The sequence below is a fragment of the Eumetopias jubatus genome, unplaced genomic scaffold, assembly GCF_037043125.1.
Source record: "Eumetopias jubatus isolate StellerSeaLion01/CBP00866 unplaced genomic scaffold, mEumJub1_p1.0 scaffold_13, whole genome shotgun sequence".
In the NCBI taxonomy this organism is placed as follows: Eukaryota; Metazoa; Chordata; class Mammalia; order Carnivora; family Otariidae; genus Eumetopias; species Eumetopias jubatus.
The window spans coordinates 70,138,886-70,161,964 of NW_028274819.1; the positions used below are offsets into that span (position 1 = coordinate 70,138,886).

The 23,079-nt window shown below is 40.5% G+C and overlaps 1 protein-coding gene across 3 annotated transcripts in view; it reads right to left on the reverse strand.

Annotated features, from left to right (window-relative positions):
• The window catches only part of GRM5 (glutamate metabotropic receptor 5), a 573,056-nt gene that overhangs the window by 12,676 nt on the left and 537,301 nt on the right, over window positions 1-23,079 (reverse strand). The window contains exon 8 of one of the 3 annotated variants that reach the window (XM_028091712.2): window positions 5,048-5,143. The exons of the other annotated variants lie outside the window; for them this stretch is intronic. Coding sequence (XP_027947513.1) covers window positions 5,048-5,143 — 96 coding nt within the window. The remainder of the gene's footprint in view (window positions 1-5,047; window positions 5,144-23,079) is intronic. 3 annotated transcript variants of the gene reach the window in all.

The following is a 23,079-nucleotide window of genomic DNA, read 5'->3' on the forward strand; positions in this document are numbered from 1 at the left end:
ATTTGACAGAGAGAGACACAGCGAGAGAGTGAACACAAGCAGGGGGACTGAAAGAGGGAGAAGCAGGCTTCCCACGGAGCAGAGCAGGGAGCCTGATGCGGACCAGGGAGCTGGGAGCCTGATGCAAGGCTTGATCCCAGGACCCTGGGATGACCTGAGCCAAAGGCAGACATTTAACGACTGAGCCACCCAGGTGCCCCGGGAGAACATGAATTTTAAAGCAGAGAAATTATATCATTGAATTAATTTCATTGATATTAGATTTTATTTTACATACTTTCCCAGAATTGATTGTTGAGAAAACAACCATGTTGGCAGGGGGAGAACGGAAGAAAAGACAAAAAAAAAAAAAAAAAGACTTTCTAAGCTGTGTAGCCTTGGGTAACAGTTATACTAAATAGAATCTATTGAATGCCTGGTAAGTGTTGTGCTTGCATTATCTCATTTAGTTTTCACAGCAACAAATAGTAAGGGAAGTGCTCTATTATTATCCTCATTTTGCAGACAATGGAGATTAAGGAGGTAAAATGGTGGCTCAAGGTCACTCGCTAATGCTGGAACCAGGTTTTAAAGTCTTTGATTTCAGAATTTTCACTAAGTCACTCTACTGTATAGATTATTTAATATCCCTGGGCCTCATTTTACTCATCTGTACCATGGAAAGATCATTCTTGGGAGAGTTTAGTGCATAACCAATGGGAAGGTACCGCTACGGTGTTTGATGCATAGTAATTATGCAAGGGTTATAACTGGATATTGTTATTTGCTTTAGGACATCTCTAAATGTAAGTTAGAACATTAATCTGAAACTGACTTTGGGGAGGAATGAAGAGAAGACTACTGCAGCAGTCCTATCACTATGAAACTAGCTGGCTTCATACTGGAAAGACAGAATGTTGCTCTCTGTGGCTCTGAATTTAATGTAACTCTGTGTGAAGTCCCTTCTGAACAGTCAGTTCAGGTTAATATTATTTAGTTTCTATTACTCTTAATTCTATTTGCACTGGCATAAGCTGTAGTTTTGATATCAAATGAGGAGTTAATGGGACACATAACTTTTCCTGTGGGACAGGGGTTTCTGTTGCATTGTAATTATCTGTTTTTTCTGGCTCTGTTCTCCTGTGGACTACAGATTTTCAAGGGTTCAGTCAAATCTTTATCATCCATTTATCTCCAGAGTCTTTTAAGTGCTTGGCTCATGGTAGGTGCTTAATAAATGAGCATTACTGAGGGAAGAAATAACTGAATCAAAGAAAGGCAAAACAGTCTTAACACAGACATCACATTTTGGGATTGCTTTTCAAATCTGAGTTCCTCATGCCTATGACATCACCATTACCAGATTCTCTGAAGGCTCTATGAAATATTTATACTCATTAAAATTAGATGTTACACTTACTAGGTGAAAATCAGTTACTCAAGTGATTGGGGATTAATATGTCACCTAATTGATATCATAACATTGCAACAGTAAAAATAACCACGTACCACCTTCCTTCCTTCAAGCCCTGGAGGGGGACTATAGATCTATTTCATTTGATTAGGGAGCACTTTTCCAAAGAGAGACCCGGAGGCTCAGAATGTCTGTGCCTCTCCTTCATGGGGTACAACTCGAGCACTTCAGAACGCAGACTCCAATGAGCACTCCGATAGACTGGCCTGGCTGAGACAGGAGATAGTAACTTTCACTGTTGGGGTTTTAGCCATCTCTGAGGTGGACCATCTCAGTGTGAACTCATACAAGAATTCCCCGTTCTTAGAGCACCTCCCTGTTTCAAACTCTCTTTCACTTCTCCTGCAATCAGGAGGTCTCTGCTCTGAAACACACTTAGACTGTCCACTGTGGAAATATGAAAAGATGACAAGTTATGCTTGATTCTGACAGAAGGGGAAACATTCACATAAAAGGAAAACAACAACATGATATTTCAGGAAGCTAGAGTGTTAGGGATACATATAATGTTCTTATTCCAAATGTGGGGGTGGAGGCAAAAGGGAGAAGTGAGGGAGTGTCTCTAAGGCCCTGTCATTATTTCAGGGAAGATGACAGTGTTCAGCTCTAGGGCTGCAAGCACCGGAAAACTCTCTCTCCCTGTCAGGTAACTTGGCTCTGGAAGAATCACCCCAGGCATGAATTCTCTGGGTCCTGTCCTTTGCATAAATTTCAGCATAGAAAACATAGGCAAATGAGATGCAGGGCAACACTCCAGCGTTTCTGCCATTGTTTGAGCTTCCCTTAGCCCTCCCTGGGACGGGTTGTTTGGTTAAGGCCACAGAACCAGCCCAGATGTTTGCAAAGTAAATATGCTTGACTCTGACTCTGGGAAGCAACTGGCAGGGTGGGGAAGAGTGGGATCCAATAAGAAAGAGGGCCTCAACAGCTGATGCTAAAAGTATCTGTAAAAGTCCAATAGTGATTCTTTCCCCAGCCCTTCTATTCAGTTCCAGAGGAAGCACACTGGGATTAACTACTGTAACCTCTTATTTAGAAATGGTCTACATTGCCTTTGTCTCCTCTCTGATACCTTTTCTCTTAATATTCATTTTCAACTTATTTCTCCCAGATAAATGTCATTGTGTGTGTATGTGTGTGTATTTATATAAACAAATATGAAGTTGGAAAAAAAGATTTGACAGTTTTAGACATTTTAGCCTCTCCTTTTATGTGTCTCTAGGCATTTTCTCCTCCCTAATGGAAAGCTCTCTTAGAACACTGAAGGACTCACTTTCCCTCCCAAGTACTTTCATTCTCTTCTATCAGGTTTTATTTAATGCTAAAGAAATGGGAAGGAAGAAAAAGTAGGAAGGGACGATCATTTGTTCCCAATGAATTATGCTTATCCATGGGACTGAGGTGGTCATTCCAACAGAACTATCCTTACTAGTGCATGCAATAGTCCCCTGGGCTTACCTGGATATATAAATGTAATAAGCCTTGTCATTACCTTGGCTATATCCAAACAAGCGAGGAAACAAAAGCTAACTATTATCTTGCTGTTGTAGAGAAACTTGGACTATTCCCAGTGTAGTTACATTGAATTGCTGTCTCTATGGATCTGGACCTGACCCAAAGAATATTGGTCTGGTTGACCTGGAGTCCCCTTATACCTTTGTGTCCTACTATCTCCTGTCCATCTCCTCACCCATATTCAATCAAGACTGCCTTGAGCAAATCTAATCGTTGGGCTGATTGGATCTAAACACTACCAAGAACAATGCATGACCCAATGGAGACCTAATGTTTACCACGAATAGCTCCATGTCATCTCCTAGACGAATGGATTATTCCACAATATCAGTTTATGGATATAAATTGGAACGACCTAGGAAACTTGTTACAGTACAGATTTTGTCTCAGTACATTTGATAGGCAGCCAAGTTTGGGAGGTCCAGTCCTAGACAATTGCTTCAAATCAGGACTCACTCTGGACAGAGCCCCTGTATTCATTTGAGACAGTCATTTTCACCTTGTCCAGCCAACTCCAGTGCTGTTTGACTGATTTTCAAGGACAGGAATTATGGCACTTTGTCATATGTGAATGGAAGGAAACCAGTAGGCCCAATAGTGGTCTGTTGTATTACTCCCACAAAATGATCCATTGAGACTTATCTTCTGGACACATTGAGATCCAAAGATGGCTGTATAAAGGGATCATGGACAGAAGGACATCAGATACACTAATGTGCACACAAATATATATGCCTACACAGGTACACACGCTCTCATTGCCTTGTTCCTGGGAGCCATGGACAAAGCTGGCCAAGCTCTCAGCCAGGGCTGCTCTAAATGATTGGCCAGACTATATGCTACACAGTTCCGGGCACCATTTTCACAGACAGCAACATGAATTCCACTGCCCCCCTCCAAGAAATTGTGCCATGCGGTGGTCCTTGGAAAAAGTTAGACATTATTTTGAAAGCCAGAAGGAGCCTACTACAGAGGAAGCAAATACAATGGTTGGGGTGAAAGTTCAACAGGGCTCCACAGGATTATCTTTTTGCTGTGCAGATGGATACCAAGTTCTGCTCTCAGCACACGCACACATACATGTACACACTGTACTTCCTGCACCTCCCCTTTTCTTTCACCAGGCTGACCTGCAGCAGCTTCCCTTCCACACCTTTGTACCACCGATGGATGGGGAAATGCCACAACAAAGTAGAAGTGGAGAGTTAGTTCATGGTGAGTGAGTCCCCCGCTCAAGGCTCCTCCGACATTCTGAAACTGTTTAACGCCATTCTTGACAGTACTTGTCTCCAGAGCCCTTTTCTTGAAATGCGGTCCCATGCAATAAAGCACGTTCATTTCATGCAACACAGCTAAGTTGATGCTTATAGTTCTAAATAACCCAGTTGACTGGGCATAGTTCAGTTGGGAGTGCCTGGTAGGAAAGAACATGCATAGCACAGCGACAGGGGGTGTTGGCCACTAGACACAGAGAAAGAAAGGAGCTGCAAAGCTATGGTAGGTAGAGGAGGACTAGCTTTCCAGATTTCAGTTCATGAAAAGCCTCTTGCCTTGACAGCTCACTAGTTTGGCATGGCATTTGACCTTGGCTGTAAAATGATGTTACATTGAAAGGAAGTCAGATTAATTCCCAGGTTTGTTTGGGGTCAGGGCTGGAATCTTCCCTCATTGCAGTCCTTCCCTCAGAACCAGTCTTAGGCTTTTGCATTTGTTTTGACAACTGATTGGACAGTCCCGAAACGTGAATTGCCTCCAATCTCTTCCACTTTGCAAACTCCAGAAGCATTTGACCAGTAAGTTAAACTCCATGGGAGAACTGAATGTGAGCTAAGGCTTTAGACATGCAAAGCACAGGACCCTGGGAAACAGCAGCATCTGGGACAGGAGGCTCCCATCACTTCACATGGGGATGGCATGGGTTTTGCAAATCAAACACACACAGAAAACCAGTGGTGGCCCCGGTTGGACACACTGCATGGGGGACACAGTGGAGTGAGGACCTAGACCAGGGAGCCGCCTGTTCCTCTAGCTTGCGGACATTGAGTTCACACCACCTCAGGCCACTCACGGTTTGCTTACCTGCTCATTGTTGCTCTCCCACCATTCCCCACACTCCCTTTGGGGGTGAAACACTCTATTTCCGACTTGTGCTGGGCCAGTCTCCTGTCTTTGTACCTGGTAAGCATGAACAAGGACAGGAGCAAACAGAAAGATATGATTGTGTGCTTAACTGGCCAGGCTGAGGAAGAGCGGTGGCTGCAGAGGGTGGTCCCACGGTAAAGCAGGCTTCTGCTCTTCCCTGCAGCGGCTGACCTGTAATATGTATTAGATGCTTGTGATGGCATATGGGTCACATTGGGCATGATTTTGTTACTGCTTTTTAAATCACACATGATCTACACTTCTACATGGCCTATTACTCTATGCTTTCATCACATTTAATAGTCAATGGTAAAAGGAAGGCAATTCCTAGCCTCTAAGCAAAAGATTAATATCAATAAATTAGAATTCATTTAGTGTTTACCATGCACCAGAGATGGTGCTAAGATTTTACCTAAATTTAAACCTGGCAACAACCTGTGGCAGAGGCTCTGTTATGATTATATCCATTTTACTGAAGAGAAGAAACCTAAAATTGTAAGAATTAAGTAGATTGATCAAGGATTTTGAACACAGGGAGTCTCAGTTTAGAACCCACACTTTTAGTCATTGTAATGTGTTGCCTTCTATTGTGTTTTTTTTTTTTTCAAATTGTTCTTTTCATTAACAAAGCTTTGTTGAGTGGCATTATGTCTGAGCATTATATCAGAGCCTCGTGATGCCAAAAGAGAAGAGATGCTTCTTGGATGTAAGATGCTCATATAACCATTAAACTGAAATTGAACAGTCCGTATTGGGCTGCCTGCATTGTGGTGGATAGCTCAAACAGCTTTTGTATCAGAACTGGCAATTCACCACACCTAGAAGGTACTAGATGTTTCATCTAAAATAAGTTGTAAAGTTTCCAACATTAGTCTGCTATATGGACAATTTTCAGAACCAACATGCTTTCATAGAAATAGTCTTTTTTTATCCATCAGTTTAAGCCTGTAGGTGACTAAAGAGGGTACAGTTATGCTCATTTGCCATATGAGGACATTGAGACTTTTTAACTGACTTGACCAATATCACAAGCCTCACTGGTAAAGAATAACTGTTAGTAGAACTGGCAAGGGCCCAAGACTCTTAAGGTTTATTGCCTTTTTCCTTTCTAAAACTGGAGCCTGATATGATGCCACTTCATCCATGCCCCTGGTGTTCAACAGGCAGTGATAAAGTGACTTGGTATCAGAAGACTTGTTTACCCTTGGTATAGTCATCTTATCCCTAAATTTCTTTTCTTGCTGTCTCAAAATTAATATGAAAAAAAAACAAAATGCAATAAAAGCAAAGTCATTATTAGTCCTGGATAGAGGCCTTTCTCTTAATTTTCTTTTCTTTTAAGTTGTTAAAAATATTTAGTATTTGAATAAAAATGGCTCATTAAATCAAGCCAAGTGGATGGAATGGATTACCTTATTCAACAGACTTTAGTTGAGCATCCATTTAATTCTAGACAATGCACTTTGGCCTGGAGATATAGAGATAAATAATCCATAGGTCCTGCTTCACAGAGTTCACAGTGTAGTAGAGAAGGAGGGGAAGAAGGCTCATGTTGTTTATCAGTTTCAGCCAATGATCAAGAGAGAGAGTCTTCTGGAGATTTCTTTCTTTTTTTTTTTAAGATTTTATTTATTTATTTGACAGAGAGAGACAGTGAGAGCAGGAACACAAGCAGGGGGAGTGGGAGAGGGAGAAGCAGGCTTCCCGCTGAGCAGGGAGCCCGATGTGGGACTTGATCCCAGGAGCCTGTGATCATGACCTGAGCCGAAGGCAGATGCTTAACGACTGAGCCACCCAGGCGCCCTCTTCTGGAGATTTCTAAGAACAGTTTCTTTTTTTTTTTTTACTCTTGGCAAACAAAACACTGGAAATCATGGTCTCTTTTTGCTATGGACAATTGTCTGGTATGGTACTTAGCAATGCTACACGCATGTTGTAGGCATGAGAGAAGGTAAGCCAACATTCTAAAAAATGGTGGCACAGAAGATTAGAAGAATGTAAGTCCTAGACATTATCTCTGAGCAATGGAATTAGCCTGTTTCATCTCAGAACTTCTTTTTATGTGAGTCTTATCATGTCAGCCACTTTGAATTAGGTTTTAGATTCTCTGATGCCAAAATCCTCCTAGCTTTTACTTTGCTTTTGTTACTTTCTCTACCACAAACGAGTCTGAGAATTTCTAAGGTTGTTTATCGCATTAGGTTTGGATATTTATAAGTTCTCCTAAAGAAGCAAGTTACTGGGGCACCTGGGTGGCTCAGTTGGTTGAACGTCTGCCTTTGGCTTGGGTTGTGATCCCAGAGTCCTGGGATTGAGCCCCACATCCAGCTCCCTACTCAACGGGGAGTCTGCTTCTCCCTCTCCCTCTGCCTGCTGCTCTGCCTACTTATGCTCTCTATCTCTGTGTCAAATAAATAAATAAAATCTCTCTCTCTAAAAAAAAGCAAGTTACTAACAAATGCTCTAGTCTTACCTAATCATTTGTCTTCTTTTTAAATATTGTTCCCTTTTATACATACCATTGTATATAAAAAAGTATAAGAATCTTCAGAGTTAGATTTTGTATAGGAAGAAAAAGAGGGAGACAGACTGGGTAGAACAAAGGATTATTTTCTCAATAACCCACATTTAGAGAATACCTAAACAAATGGCCCTTATAACCATGATACAAACACCACTGTTAATTTACTGGAAGCCATGCTAATTGTAGTCCTAACCCGTGTAATATGGGGATTTATAAGAAAAATATATATTTGGTTATTCAGATGACCAAATATAAGTAATACGGATGACCAAATATATATGAGAATATATATATATTTCTTTGATATATTTGATCTTCTACTGTGCCAGGCTCAAGGTTCCCCAAACCCTTGGAATTTCCTAAGCATTGAGAGTCATAAAGATGCCTTTTGTTATGTTAATAAGCTGAATCCTGAAAGCACTTAAGGATGGGGGCTAGTTGCCAGTGGATTAGAGGGCTTGAACTTCCAGGCCCACTCCCTTTCTCTGGGGGGCGGGGGGGGGGGGGCGGTAGGTAACCTGGAGACTGAATTCAACCACCAGCGGTTGATGATGTAATCAATCATGCCTTTGTAATAACACCTCCATAAAACCCCAAAAGGACGGGTTTGGAACGTTTCTGGGTTGCTGTACTCTGTGGGCTGCTCGAGGAAATTACTCAAACCTGAGGAGGGGGTCATGAGAATCTCTGGCTTATAGCCAGCTGGTCAGAAATACAGGTAACAACCTGACTTGCAACCGTCTCAGAAGTCCAAAGAGGGGAATCGTTGGAATCTCCAATCTACAGCTGGTCGGTTAGAAGCCCAGGTGATAGCCCGGGCTTTTGATTGGCATCAGAAGGGGTCGTGGAGGGGGGACAATCTTGTAGTACTGAACCCTTAACCTGTGGCTTCTCCAGGTTGAAAGTGCCAGAATTGACTTGAATTATAGGATACCCAACTTCAAGAGAATTGCTTGTTGGTTTGGGAAGTGCCCACACCCAACACACACACACACACACACACACACACACACACACACACACACACACACACACGCACCGGAATTGAGTCCAGGAAACCAAAGTAACCAGTTACTCTGGGTTTAGTGCTGCATTTTCCAACTGATTAACTAATGGGCATTAACAAGTCAGAACACTGATGAGTACTTCAATAAAGCTTTTGGTCACATGTTTGCAGCATTGGCCTCGGTCTGCATGGATTTGCCAAAGATTTTCCTCAATCACCTTTCCTGTCACTAGACTAAGAAAGTGTCAAGAAAAACAAAATAAAGAATACCAATCTGTTTCCCTATGTGCTCATCCCTCACCTCGTCCAGTTACAGACCCGTGTAAAGGTGGTCCTGGCTCTCTGATGATTTTGGATTTCTCTTCCAGTTGCCATCATGTCTGAGCTTGGAGCCAGATTTTTTTCCTAGTTTTCCCTTTGCCTTCCTGGCTTTGGACAGAATGTTTCTGCCTTAGTTTTCAGTCACTGTTTCCCTTTCCCTCTGTCCCAGTATGGGCCTTCCTAATAGCTCCCCTCCGTCCTAGTATGGACTTCCATAACAGCTTTGGAAACATCCAGCTCTGTTCCCATGCTGACTCCTCAAATACCAGCCTAGCCTCAGCTTTTGGACTCCAGACACAGTTCAGATCAGACACCTACCCTTAGGTAGTATCCTTAGCAATCATCTAAAAACACAGTTTCTGATTTTAAAATGTATGAGGCAGAGTGCAACCCACTGCATTTTATTTCCCAGATATATTGCCACATCATCTTTAGGATTATCCTAATTTTGGATGCTGACAATGATAAACTAAGGAGAGAAACTATGATATACATTTGAATAGCATTTCCAATATCTTAGACAACGTTTCCTGTACCATTTGATTCTCTCAACAAACAAAGTAATTATTATCCTCATCCTTCAGGAGAACCTGTGGCTCAGAATGCTTTACAATCTGGCCAAGTCTCCATAATGGCCAGTCACAGAAACAGGGCTAGAAAACATATGATCTACCTCCAAACATCATGCTTTTTATTAACACCTCACTTCTTAATGTCATTTTACACTGAAACAAACAAACAAACAAACCTTAATAATCTGATAGCCCATTTGAGGGACTGAAAATGTCATACATGAAGGGACTAGTGTGTACTTAATGCAGGTGGGCTTTGAGCACAATATAGACCGATTGTTTTTTTCAAAGGTCAAATTTGACTACACCATGGCCAAGTAGGACAGATCACCCTCCAGGCCCCCTGCTAACATGGAAACAGACTGCCATTCCTCTGACTGAAGTTTACCTACAAGGGATACAAAAATCTAAAGGCCAAAGAGGCATTGCTGAGAACAGCTGTTGGTCGGTATTGATGTAGGGGATTCTGCGCCGTATCAGAAGATACACAAGATGAGGTGGTAGACTTTTTCAACAAGTCTGAAGTGTTACAGAGAGAACCGCAGGAAATCCCAAGTCAATCTTCCAAATCAAATTGCTCAGGGGAGAATTCTAGCTGAAGACAGAAGGGAAGTCCTTACAGATCTTCACTTTAGAGGGAAAGAGTAAGGCTAAATCTAGTTCATGATTACAAAAGATTCCCTACTTCAGTCTCATCCTTCTGTCCCCTGTGTGTCTGTATGCAAGTAAATGTATTCAAATGGTTTACTACTTGTTCCCACAGATCTTGTGGCCCCCGTGTCCAGAAAAAAAAATAGCTTTTGTCCAGACTTGCAATGTCAAGTTGATTCACTCAGAGATGTCAGATTAAAAACAAACAAAAAAATAAGCATGATTAATAGCCTGAGAAAATAATGTCAGAGATGAACATAAGTTGGGAAAGTATTTGAGAAGCTGCCACGGAGCATACTGCTCCCTCCTCTATAAAATAAAAGGAAGGTAGAAGTTGACAGGTGGGGATCAATGCAAAGAAGCAATTAAAATGTAAAGAATCAGCTATATTGGCCCAGGAATTCTATTTATAGGAATTTATGCTAAGGAAATAATTCAACAGAAGCTCAGAGGCTTCTGCACAAAGATTTTTTTCCTTTCAGTGTAGTAGAAAAATAGCAGAAACTAAACAAAACAAGAACAAAGTGCTGGAGAATGGTTTAATAAATTATAGCGTAGCAATATTATGGAAATGTGTTAAATTTTGTATTGAGTAAAGTCTTTCATTTAGCTTCCAGAAAATTCCCCAAGGATGTATTTTAATCCCACTTACAATGAGAACTTGTTTTCAGATATGAATCATCTGAAGTCATTGCCTTTCGCCATGTGCTTTTTTTTTTTTTTGACGCTATTTGTTTCACAATAGAAACCCAGGAAGATACAGATTTTAAAACTAATTCTAAGGTGCTTTACAAGCTTACACAATCTCCTCAACAGGGAAAACTTTTCAGGGAGGAGCACAACATTGATTGACCAGAGGGAGGATCTCCAGAAGAGAATAGGATCAGCCTAGAGAAATGTCATGGCAAAGCATTAATTAGAAGTTGCTGGCTTCTCTCTTAGGACTGAGGGATTTTCAGACAAAATAATTTATTCTTCCTGAAAACCGATGAGTCATTTTCCGACAGTTATTTTTCCTAACATTTTTGTGCATAAACAGCTGGAAAAGCTTTGGAGTCAGACCAAACTGGGTAATGACCAGAAGAGCCAATATATACGGAGCACTGGGAATATACCAGACACATATTGAGTACTCAAACTTACTGATTTAATCACTGCAACAGCCCTACACATTAGGTACTACTGATTTCCCTATTGTACAAATGAGGAAGAGCCAGGATGCAGGGAGATGAAGCGATTTACCCAAGGTTACCAGATTGGTTAACTCTGATGCATATTGTTTCTCACTAAAATGCTCATTACCAACACTAGCAGGGCCATTTCTTGGGCCTGGTTTTCTCTTAAATGGTTGAAGGCACACTGGGAACTGTGCTATTTTTTGAACTCTTTTATCTTTTTTCTGATCTCCTAGCTTAAGCCCCTGCCTCTGCTCTTCTTTTGACACTTCTTATGCTAGTGGAGAGGGAGCCTGATCCCTCTTCCCCTCTCCCATACTGACTTTGGTTACAATCTGCACTTAATAACTTCATTTTCTCAGCCTGGGGGTTGGTTGGAGCCCAAACCTCAGTGCTTCTCTGTGGAAGCAGATTTGCTCTGAAAGTAATGGAGACTCAGGGGCCCTCACAGCAGTCCCTTGCAAGGCAGTTTCTATTTTTCTATTCACATTTTGTTACCTTTTTCTTAAATAGAGTCCCTTCCCCAAATTGTATGACCTTACGTCTCACAAAACTTGAATCTACTGGGGTGCCTGGGTGGCTCAGTTGGTTAAGTGTCTGACTCTTGGTTTTGACTCAGGTTGTGATCTCATTTGTTGTGAGATCCAGCCCCACGTGGAGTTCTGTGCTCAGCGGGGAGTCTGCTTGAGATCCTCTGCCTCTGCCCCTCCTCTCTCCACATACCTGCTCGCTCGCTTGCGCTCTTTTTCTCTCTAAAATAAATAAATAAATCGAGTCCAGTGTCTGGCTCCTTGCTCAGTGGGGAGTCTCCTTGTTCCTCTGCCTGCTCCCCCTGCTTGTGCACTCTCTCTCTCTGATAAATAAATGAATAAAATTAAAAAAAGATAAATAAATCAGTGTGCCTGGGTGGTTCAGTCTGTTAAGCATCTGCCTTTGGCTCAGGTCATGATCCCAGCGTCCTGGGATTGAGCCCTGCATGGGGCTCCCTACTAGGCAAGGAGTCTGCTTCTCCCTCTGTACCTCCCTCCACTCGTGCTCTCTCCCTCTCTCTCTCAAATAAATAAAAAAATCTTTAAAAAATTAAAAATAAATAAATCTTAAAAAAAACCCAAAAAACAAAACTTGAATCTACTGCTTCCCAGAGTTTGCCTGCTCTCCCACAAGGAAACCATAAACCAGCTGTGTTATACTAGTGGACTTGCTAATGCTCTCTGAGTTACAATTCCCCCACCTGCCAAACGGACATGTTGGGGATCAGGTGAGAGAGTTTATGTAAAATTCTTAATCTTAACAGGTGCATATTAATGGTACTTTTATACCTCTCATTTTTTTTTTTTGTTCTAATAACTTCTATAACCTGGTAGGTTTTCCCCAGACAATTCTGATGCAAAATATTTTGTCCTGTTTTCTCCACATGTCCCCTAATACTTAGGAAGCTATGGGTCCTTCTATGGGATAGGATCTGGATGACCCCCATTACATCTTGTGGATTAATGAATCTTTGATTTTTACCACCATTCAAACCTTGCTTGCAGGATCTGGGTGCTCCCACTTGCCCTAACTCAGGCTACGGGAATGTAGGCTGGATTTGAAAGAGAAATGCAGGCAAAAGAGGTTCTTTTCTTTATCTCAACCCGTCTCTCCTGTTGGTCTTTAGTAGTGCCTTTGGAACACTTATTTCAAATTCTAATTAGATATCAGTTTGCCTACTAGCTTATTATCTATCATTAAACTGTAAACTTCATGGGAGCCAAGGGCATGTGTGTTCCTTTTGCAAGCACCTCTCGCAGGGCCCAGCACACAGCGACAACTCAGTGAATGCTTCTTTGCAGATTGCCACCGCAGAGATGGTAAAAGCAAGAACGTTTATCAAAGGTGAGGCGGTAATATTTATCCAAACCTAGTTCCATCTAAACTGCCTTTCCCTTTCTGTTGTACACACACGGTCATTCACCGGTTCTGATCACAACGGACTTGTTCTGTTGGCTACCCTCCTTTCTCCCTCTGTCCTCTTCCTTCATCTTCATTGCTCCGGCCCCACAGCCACACACAAAACTTTTCTTTTTCTTTACTTGTCTGTCTCTTGGCTACTGAGGGACAAATAAAAAGTGTTTCCAACTACCGCCAAGAATCTTAGTTCCCCTTTCTCTCAGGTTTAAAAATCACTTGATTTTGATAGGACCAAGAGGGGGTGGGGTGACAGAGGGAGGTTGCGGTGTTCCTGATCCCTGCGTGCATGTGAGGGGCTGAGGAGTGCCAGGAGGTCATGCTTCCTGTGACCGTGGCAGCTGCCTGAGAAAGGGGGCTGCCCCCAGAGAGAGGGGAGCAGTTGTGGCAAGTCTGGGTTTGCTGAGTTGTGCTCTGACTCACGTGAGTGTCACAAAAATCATCTCTACTCTAGTGCACTGGACAGAATGCACTAAAATCACAAGTCTTTGACTAAGGATTGCCTTTCCACCTCCCTTCCAGACTTCATTTCATTGTTTTAACAGTATTTTAATAAAGGCAGTTATACTTCTCCTGGTCTTAAGATAATGTCTTATGGTTTATTATAATCACATATAACTACAACAGATGGATTTACTAATTTTGCCATTTCTGAGCAGATTCCACATTGTTCAGTGTCTATCACAATAAATTGAAAGTGAGATTGTTTTAATTTCATAATGGGAGACACCCAAAGAAACATTACATAAAAATGATGCTACAAGGTCTTTTCTTTAGTAAATTTACTTGTTTCTTAAGTACTCATTATATACCAGGAGCTGAGCTAGTAGTTGCATGGTGATCTAGAAGTACAGGAGTTTATCATGGCAGAGTGTGATAAACAAAAGTATGCAGTTATACAGCATCATATATACTACACATATACACAAACTTATATGAATACACATACATTTATACACACACAATTGCACACATATCTCTAAATAATCATATACAAACACACATATAGGTAGAAATGCAGTAGTTCTCCAAATCTTTCTAAATATGTTGGGTTTTAGTTTACATGAGATAGGCAATAAATCAAGGTAATTAAGTGTACTGGCTTTGGAATTAGTCAACATGAGTTTGCTTCCTAGCAATACCACTTACTAGCTGTATGATTCTGAGTAACTTATATAACTTTTTAAAAAATTTTCTTTTTGAATAATAGGAGCAATGCTACTTAACTCATAGTGTTGATGTTTTGCATGAGGATTTTAGCATTTAACTTCACAAAGACATTATGAGGTAGGTACTATTATCATCCTCATTTTACAGGTAAAGAAACTGAGCCACAGAATGGTTAAGTAACTTGCAGAAAGTCACACAGTAAGAGGAGGCAAAGCCAGACACATATCTGAGCTGTTGAATTTGCAAGGTTGTGCTCTAAAACATTAGAACCAACATTAACAAAGGGATGACTAAAAGGGAAAAGAAAACTCATTTTAAAAACATCAAGGAGAAGCCAAAGAATAGGAAGAGGAGGGGAGCAAACATAAGTGCCAGGCACCGTGTTAGGAGTTTTTACATATTGTCTCAAGCATCCTTACAACGTTGGGGAGGGGTAGTGATGACTTTATTCAAAAGAGAACTATAGTTCACACAACTGGTGAATATTTATGTTGGATTTCGACAGTAGGTTCTTCTTATAAATAATATACTCAGACACATATCGTGTGTCTTCTAGATACTTAGCACAGTGCTTGGTTCTGTAGTTGACATTAAGAAAACTTGTTTCACTGCCTCTGACCTCAAAGAGTTTATAATCTAATGGGGATGACAAACATGGATGCCCTAAACAGTCAGGAACACTAAATCCAGGGTGAAAACAATACCACCACATGTGGCCAAGACTGATGGATCATAGAACTAAAATGGCAAATCTCATGATGGAATTCTAATTTAACCTGGGCTGAGAGGCACATTGTGCAGTCACGGGTTGTTGAATGCATAAGCGAAAAGACATGATGTTATTTTTTCCTTTTTTTTTTTAAGATTTTATTTATTTATTTGAGAGAGAGATTGAGTGTGTGTGTGCATGCATGTGAGTGAGCTGGGGGAGGGACAGAGGGAGAGAGATCATCTCTAGCAGACTCCCCATTAAGCACAGAGCCCCATGTGGGCTTCATCTCAGGACACTGAGATCACGACCTGAGCCAAAATCAAGAGTTGGATGCTTAACCGACTGAGCCATCCAGGTGCCCCATGATGTTATTTTTCTATTTTTCTTTCTTCTCACACAGGACCTATCAGACCAAAGGGCTTAGCTCTCTCCATCCCTAGAGAGAGGGTAAATTGAGGGGGAGGAAGAGGAAAACCGATGGGGGCAAGTTCATTGCTTTGCCTGTTAGTGCCATGTCAGAGCCACATTGGTATCCTTGTGCCCACAACTGTGACTAGAACCTGGCAGGGTTTGATAAAAGAAATGTGCTGATTTGAAGGAATAAATGAGGAGAGGAAAAAAAAGATTATTTCAGGGAAGACCTAGAGAAATCACAAGAGATACAAAAAACACTACCACCAGGACCCATAGTATCATGTTTTCCTTTGAGGCCTTTCCTGTCTGTTCTTAGATAACTATGTCCTTTTCTGTGCCCCTGCCATGCCCCCAACAAAGACTTGAAGGACCTACAACTCTCTACTGACATTATCTGTTTACATCTCTGGCTCCGTTTTGAGGAAAGGCATCGTCTAGGGGAAGGACAATATTATATTCATCTTTATTATCTCCAGTGCCTAAAATATCATCTTGCTTACAGCAGACAACATGATGAATAATAGGTTCTCAGCAAACAGTACCTGTTTATTATTACAGTCAGGATAATAAACATGCACTGAGCAGAGAACCTTGCTTTCCTGTGACTGACTTCCGCCCAACTCTTTCTAGCCAACTTGTTTTTGTTGTCTGGTATACAACTTAGATCCTCCTACCTCTACTGACTTCAATTCATTGATTTGGATCCCATTCTCTGTACAAGTGTGCATTGCCCCCTTGTGTCTCCTCTGGTGAAACAACTCACGAACCCCCTTTCCGTATTTCTCCCCCTTCCTGTGAGGCTCTGCTGCCCTCTAGGGGGCCTTGTTCATCTCAAACTTCTCAGGATCCAGTTTGATCTTCATTTGGCAGCACAGTCCTTGGGGGCTAGCTCCCAGGGTTCCCTTGCCTGCACTTGTCACCCCCATCTTACAAGCCTGTGGCTCCATAGTGTCATGGGTTTAGGGATATTTTACTCGGGCATCAGCAAGCAAGGAGGATGTCAAGAATGGAAATTCATCACAAGTGGAGGTTTTGAGAAGGCTGCTGTGGGGTCTCACTATGCTTGGAACCAACAGGGTCCTCAGTTATGGGTATTTCACTTGCATCTCAGTAGTTTACATATTACATCAAAATGTATTCTATGGAATCCAGTAGCCAACTAATGGATGTGTTCTACCTGATGAATGAACAATGATTTCTGTCTTCGAGTGGGCCTCTGGGAGACAAGAACTTCCTCAAAGTGTCTGGGGACTCAATTGCTTTTTGTCAAAGCCCAAAGCAACATCCGGTTGCCATATCCAGTTAAGGATGACCCTTAAGTCTATCTAGTTTGACTTTGCTGGAGCTGCTGACTACTTCTTCATTTATGAATCATTCTTTTTCCTTTTGTGTCACCACTTGCATCTGGGGGGGCAGGGGTACTTGGTCTATTCTTTAGGAATTCTTTGTCTAGTCTGCAGACGTGCTTTCTTTATCTAGTCTCTGGTTCTTCCCTTGGCTCTCCCTCATTGTACTTCAAACACTAAACTCTCCTGATCTTCAGGCCTGTTTTCCAGCAGCTTCTTGGACTCATTCACTTAGATGTTCTCTTGGGAATCTTGAATTTAGCAATTCCAAAACCAAACTTGTGTTTTCTTCAAACTTTCTCTCCTTTACCTTGGGATCATCTCTGGTCCCAAGTGTCTCCTCATTTCATCCTCTTATCATCACATGTGGATGGCTCCCCCCAATCCTTTTATTTTAATCTCTAGCTTGGACTTCTCTAAACTTATAAGACATAGTATTAATGTGTCCAAAACTGAACACTTGATTTTACCCTTCAAAACTCTCTTCCCCAAGTCTGAATTACAACAATCCCAATCCTCCCATTTACACAGGTCATAAACCCAGAGCTCATCTTTATTTTTTCTCTTTCCTTTATATACAACTTAATGATTAAGTCCTATCTCTTACCAAGCCTGTCATAATGGATGTCTGATTTCTTTCTTTCCTTCTCTTCTTTCCACTCTACATTCTATTCTATCTCTAGAAACCAGACGGATCTCTTTAACATATTATTCTCATCATGTAACTTCTCGATACTTCCAAAGTTTTCCACCACATTCAGGACAAAAAACAAAATCTGTACCTCACTTAGTCTGATCCTCAAGTGCCAGTCTGCATTTTTCTCTTACTGTTCTCCCCTCTTCTTATCTTACCCCAACCACAATGGATTCACTTGCCGCCTAAGTTGACAATCTGGTTCCTGCCTCAAGATCTTTTTACCTGTTGTACCCTCTGCCTGGAACACTTAGCCTCCACCTCCCAGATCTTTATGTATCTTGTTTTCTCACTTCATTGTGCTCTCTGTTCAACTGATTCAGAGAGGCTGTTCATGACACCATATCTAAAAATATCCAAAATAACTTGCCAAAGCTCACTGTAGTCTCTCACCTTTCTTTATAGAAATTACACCTATCTGGAATTACACGATGTATTTTTTTAATATTTGGAAATATGTTATGTATTTGTTTATTTTTTATCATTCTTTCCAAATAGAATTGAAATTCTGTTAGGGCTGAAATTTTGTTTTGTTCGCCATTTTATCCTCAAAGCTTTATCCAGTTCCTGGTACACAGCACATTCTCAATTAATACTGGCTAGATATACTCGGTTAATAATGTCAGGCTATTGAAATATAATCTGAGTCCTTATATAACTCATATAACTTTGGCTTGATCTTCAATGGGGTGATGTATATAAAATGTATTATGTATTAGTTTGAAAATATTTTAAAATAGCATGTAATACCTCAATAACATCTAATACCTGATTAAATATGTTTAAGTTGAGGACAAGAACAAATTAAACATTGCTAACATTTTGAGACTGGGAAGTAACATTTGTTACATTTAACAGAAAGACAGAAATAGTGAAACTATTACAGAAAAATTTATCTGATATAAAAGTGAGTTTTGGATGTGTTGGGGTTGAGATCATGCCAGTTATGAAGATGGTACTATCCAGGTACCATGTGAAGACTAATGACCAGAGCTTAAGGAAGACTACTTGACAATTGAAAATACAATGATGGTTGGGTTCTCCAAAGAAAAGAACACAAGGAAAAAGGAGCCAAGGACCATGAGTTGATCTTAGAGAGATAGCTAGGAGACAGGAAGTGGTCCCACGTAGCCCTAAACTCTGTACCTTTGTGCCTGCTGTTATCTCTTGTTGGAATGTCTTCCCCTCCCTAAGCAACTTGAACACTTCTACTTAGCTTTCTTTTCAATGCTACTCCTGTGAATTTTTTTAGTAGATCACTGAGAATCGAAATTGATAACTGATTCCCCCTTTTCAGACCAACAGAAATATTTTTTTTTCAGCTGAAGAGTAATGGAGGATATAATAAGGCACAGTACAAAGAGCATGAGGAGTCACCTGGCAGTCATGGGTTTAATTCAGTTCAATCATAGGCTAAGTGTACAATCTTGGAAAAATGATTTCATCTCTCTGAGTCTCCATTTCTTCAGCTATAAAAATTAGTGTATCTTTACTTTTCAAGGTTGTACAAATTAAATGACATATGTAATAGTTCAGAGCACACTGAAGGAGCTCGATAAATATTCGTTCTCTTCTTGTGTGTGTGTATGTGTTGGGGGAAATTGGGAGGAATGCTAGAACAATCAGTGGCCAAATGACTCAAGAAAGGTGGAAAAACTGTTTTAGCCAAGAAGCTAGAGAAAAGGATATTCTTATCTTCCCACTGTTTATTTCTTCCTCAACAATTCCATCTTTACCAAGGGAATGGAGATTGAGGAAAGAGGAAGAATCATTAACTCACAGATTTATGCCTAAGGCATACTTTCTTTTGGTATGAAGTGTTGTGTTCTGAAAGAGATGTGACTTGCATGCCCCAGATATGGTGTAGCTAGCTCACTTCCAAGCAGGGCTAATACAAATAAAAAGAACATTTCTGGAAACAAAACTTTGAAAAAAATGCTTAGTTTGCCCCCCACCAAATTTGTATCAATTAATTGAAAATATTTTAATCAAATTCAAGTAGTAACAAATAAAATCACTAACGTCACTTGCAAATTAAAATTCACTATAATCACAGCATTCAAGAATATCAATTCATTATACAAAAGGAATGTTTTAGATGCAATTCATCAAAATCATCCAGACATAGTCTTTTATAGTTCCACAAATATACGTCAATTATTGGAGAGCCAAACCATTTAATTAATCATTTCAAAGCATTTCTCTTCACCCAAATTAAATACCTGAAACATATCATTCGTAACACTACAACCCACCAGATCTAAATTTTCTTAGCATTTACCTCTACCTACCCAGTGAGATATATTTAATTTTTGTTAAATATAACAGAAATATATTTAATATCTGTTAAATATAACAAATATATTTAAATGCCATATTATTAGGCAGTGGTAGAGCAAAACTTGACAAGTCGACTTATTCTCTTGGAAAATGAACTACTATTGAGTGCTGATTCACCATTAGGTGAGGAACTAGATCTTTACCAGAGGGAATCTTTGCTGGTCACTCACTCACATATTTATTAGAGAATCTTTTTTTAAAGATTTTTTTTTTTTTATTTAGGATCGAGTGAGAGAGAGAGAGAGAGAGCACAGAGGTAGAGGGAGATGCAGACTCCCTGCTGAGCAGAAAGTCTGATGTAGGGCTCCATCCCAGGACCCAGAGATCAGGACCTGAGCCGAACGCAGATGCTCAACCAACTGAGTCACCCAGGTGTCCCTAGAGAACCTTTTAAAACAGTCACTGTGTTAGTCGTTGTTGATGAAGACATAGAAAACAATGCCTACAAGAAACTTACAGTCTAGCAGGGAGAAAAGCAAATAAATAAAATACAATTTGAGGGGTTCTACATGAAGGGACCCAGCAAGTCCAATGGAAATGCAATTTATAAAAGAGGTATAATATTTGGGTTAGGAATTGGAGGGTAAAAAGTGTTTTTTAGGTAGAAGGAAGATAAACACAGGTATTAGTAGAGGCAAAAAGAGTAGATTATACACAGACAGGAGTATACCAAAAAAAAAAAAAATAGCCAAGGCCTTTCATTACTCATGGAGGGGACATCAGTAGTGGGTAGGATATGTAGTATGTGTGTGCAGGAGCACAGGAGCACTGGATCTTTGGGGATTGGTGGAGTACCCTGGTGACTGGACCTCAGGTTGAGAAGGTCAAGTCTTGAAGGGCCAGGTCTTTAAGGGCTTTGTGAGCTATATGAAAGAGTTTTAGATTTTTTATATTTTATGGCTTATATACGTACTGTTTGAAGGTTGGGTAACATGATCAAATTTGCAGTTTAGGAAGATAGCTCTGACAGCTGTTGGGACAGGCTGGCATATCAATAATAGAGATTTAGGACCTTGTGTCAGTAGTTCAGACAATAGGTTATGGAGTTCTGATCCATGGCGATATCAGTGAGGATGTAAAAGATAAAGTAATGTAAGTAGAGAATATGATTGATTGGCTATGAAGCATCAAGGAAAGTGAAGAGTCAAGACTGACACAGGTTTGGGCAGCTAGGTTGAAGGTGTAACTTTATCCAGAGAGGAAATGTAAAAATGTACAAATAAGAAGAGCCTGCAATGATAATGTTTAGAGAAGTGATGATGAAGTTATTATTTAATTTCCTGGTCAAAATAATGTTTTCCTCTGATGTCCTGTCTTATACATTATAATTATCCAGGATGTCAAAAACACTGAATTCTAAAAATTGACTTAAATATTTGCATGCAATCAGTGCTTAAGAAATATCTGGTAAACAAAGATACAAATATAGGGATCCAAAGGGGTATGTGCACCCCAATGTTTATAGCAGCAATGTCCACAATAGCCAAACTGTGGAAAGAGCCAAGATGTCCATCGACAGATGAATGGATAAAGAAGATGTGGTATAGATACATAATGGAATATTATGCAGCCATCAAAAGGAATGAGATCTTGCCATTTGCAACAACGTGGATGGAACTGGAGGGTGTTATGCTGAGTGAAATAAGTCAATCAGAGAGAGACGTGTATCATATGACCTCACTGATATGAGGAATTCTTAATCTCAGGAAACAAACTGAGTGTTGCTGGAGTGGTGGGGGGTGGGAGGGATGGGGTGGCTGGGTGATAGACATTGGGGAGGGTATGTGCTATGGTGAGCGCTGTGAAGTGTGCAAGACTGTTGAATCAGATCTGTATTTCTGAAACAAATAATGCAACATATGTTAAGAAAAAAGAAAAAGAAGAAGATAGCAGGAGGGGAAGAATGAAGGGGAGTAAGTCGGATGGGGAGATGAACCATGAGAGACGATAGACTCTGAAAAACAAACTGAGGGTTCTAGAGGGGAGGAATGTAGGGGGATGGGTTAGCTTGGTGATGGGTATTAAAGAGGGCACGTTCTGCGTGGAGCACTCAGTGTTATGCACAAACAATGAATCATGGAACACTACATCAAAAACTAATGATGTAATATATGGTGATTAACATAACAATAAAAAATTAAAAAAGAGAAATATTTGGTGAATTTCAACCATACCTGACCACTTTTATTTTTATTTTACAGATTTTATTTATTTGTTTTACAAAGAGAGAGAGAGAGCATGAGCGGGAGTCGGGGGGGAGGTAGGGGATGAGGGAGAGAGAGAATCTCAAGCAGACTCTGCACTGAGTGCAGAGCTCCACACAGGGCTCGATCTTGAGACCTCTCGAAATCAAGAGTTGAATGCTTAACTAACTGAACCACCCAGGCGCCCCAATCTGAGGACTTTTAAAAGATATCTTCCACCATCTCACATAGTTTTAAATTGCTAACTTTAGAAATAGGCTTCATTTGAAGAAAAGAAATAAAAATAAATCATTAAACAATCATAACTGGTAAAAATGTAACCATGTACTTAGTCTGATTCTGCTTTTAGGGAATATACCCCATTCCTTGTAGTAATTTAGTTCAAGTGAGTGCTGTCTACATTATGTGGATATTTCAGCCCCCCAAAAACCCTGAAATGTCCTTCTTGTGCATACTTGCTTTGATGACCAAACACGGATGACTTTGGACCTTAACTAGATTATAACTTAGCAGAGTACTTAATCACAGAAAAAGAAAGTACGAAGGGAAAATGTTAACAAAAGAAAATGGGACAAGGAGTAATCATTTCATTTGCCAAGGGGCTTAAATGGGAAGGTATCCAACCTAAATCAAAATACAGGGAAGATGACACTTTTTACAAGTGTCTTTTTTCAACCTTGACATTTCATTGATTCCTACAAACTCTTCACTACCTTTTCAAATATAGTATTAATGTTTATAATTTCTGGTAGCTAAGGTCGTGGACTCTAAAGCCAAACTCCTGGGATTAGGATCCAAGGTCCAACCCTTCCTAGATATCTGTCCTTAGGCAATTTGCTTTTCCTCACTGTCCCTCAATTCTCTCGTTTATAAAGTGAGGATACTCATGGGGT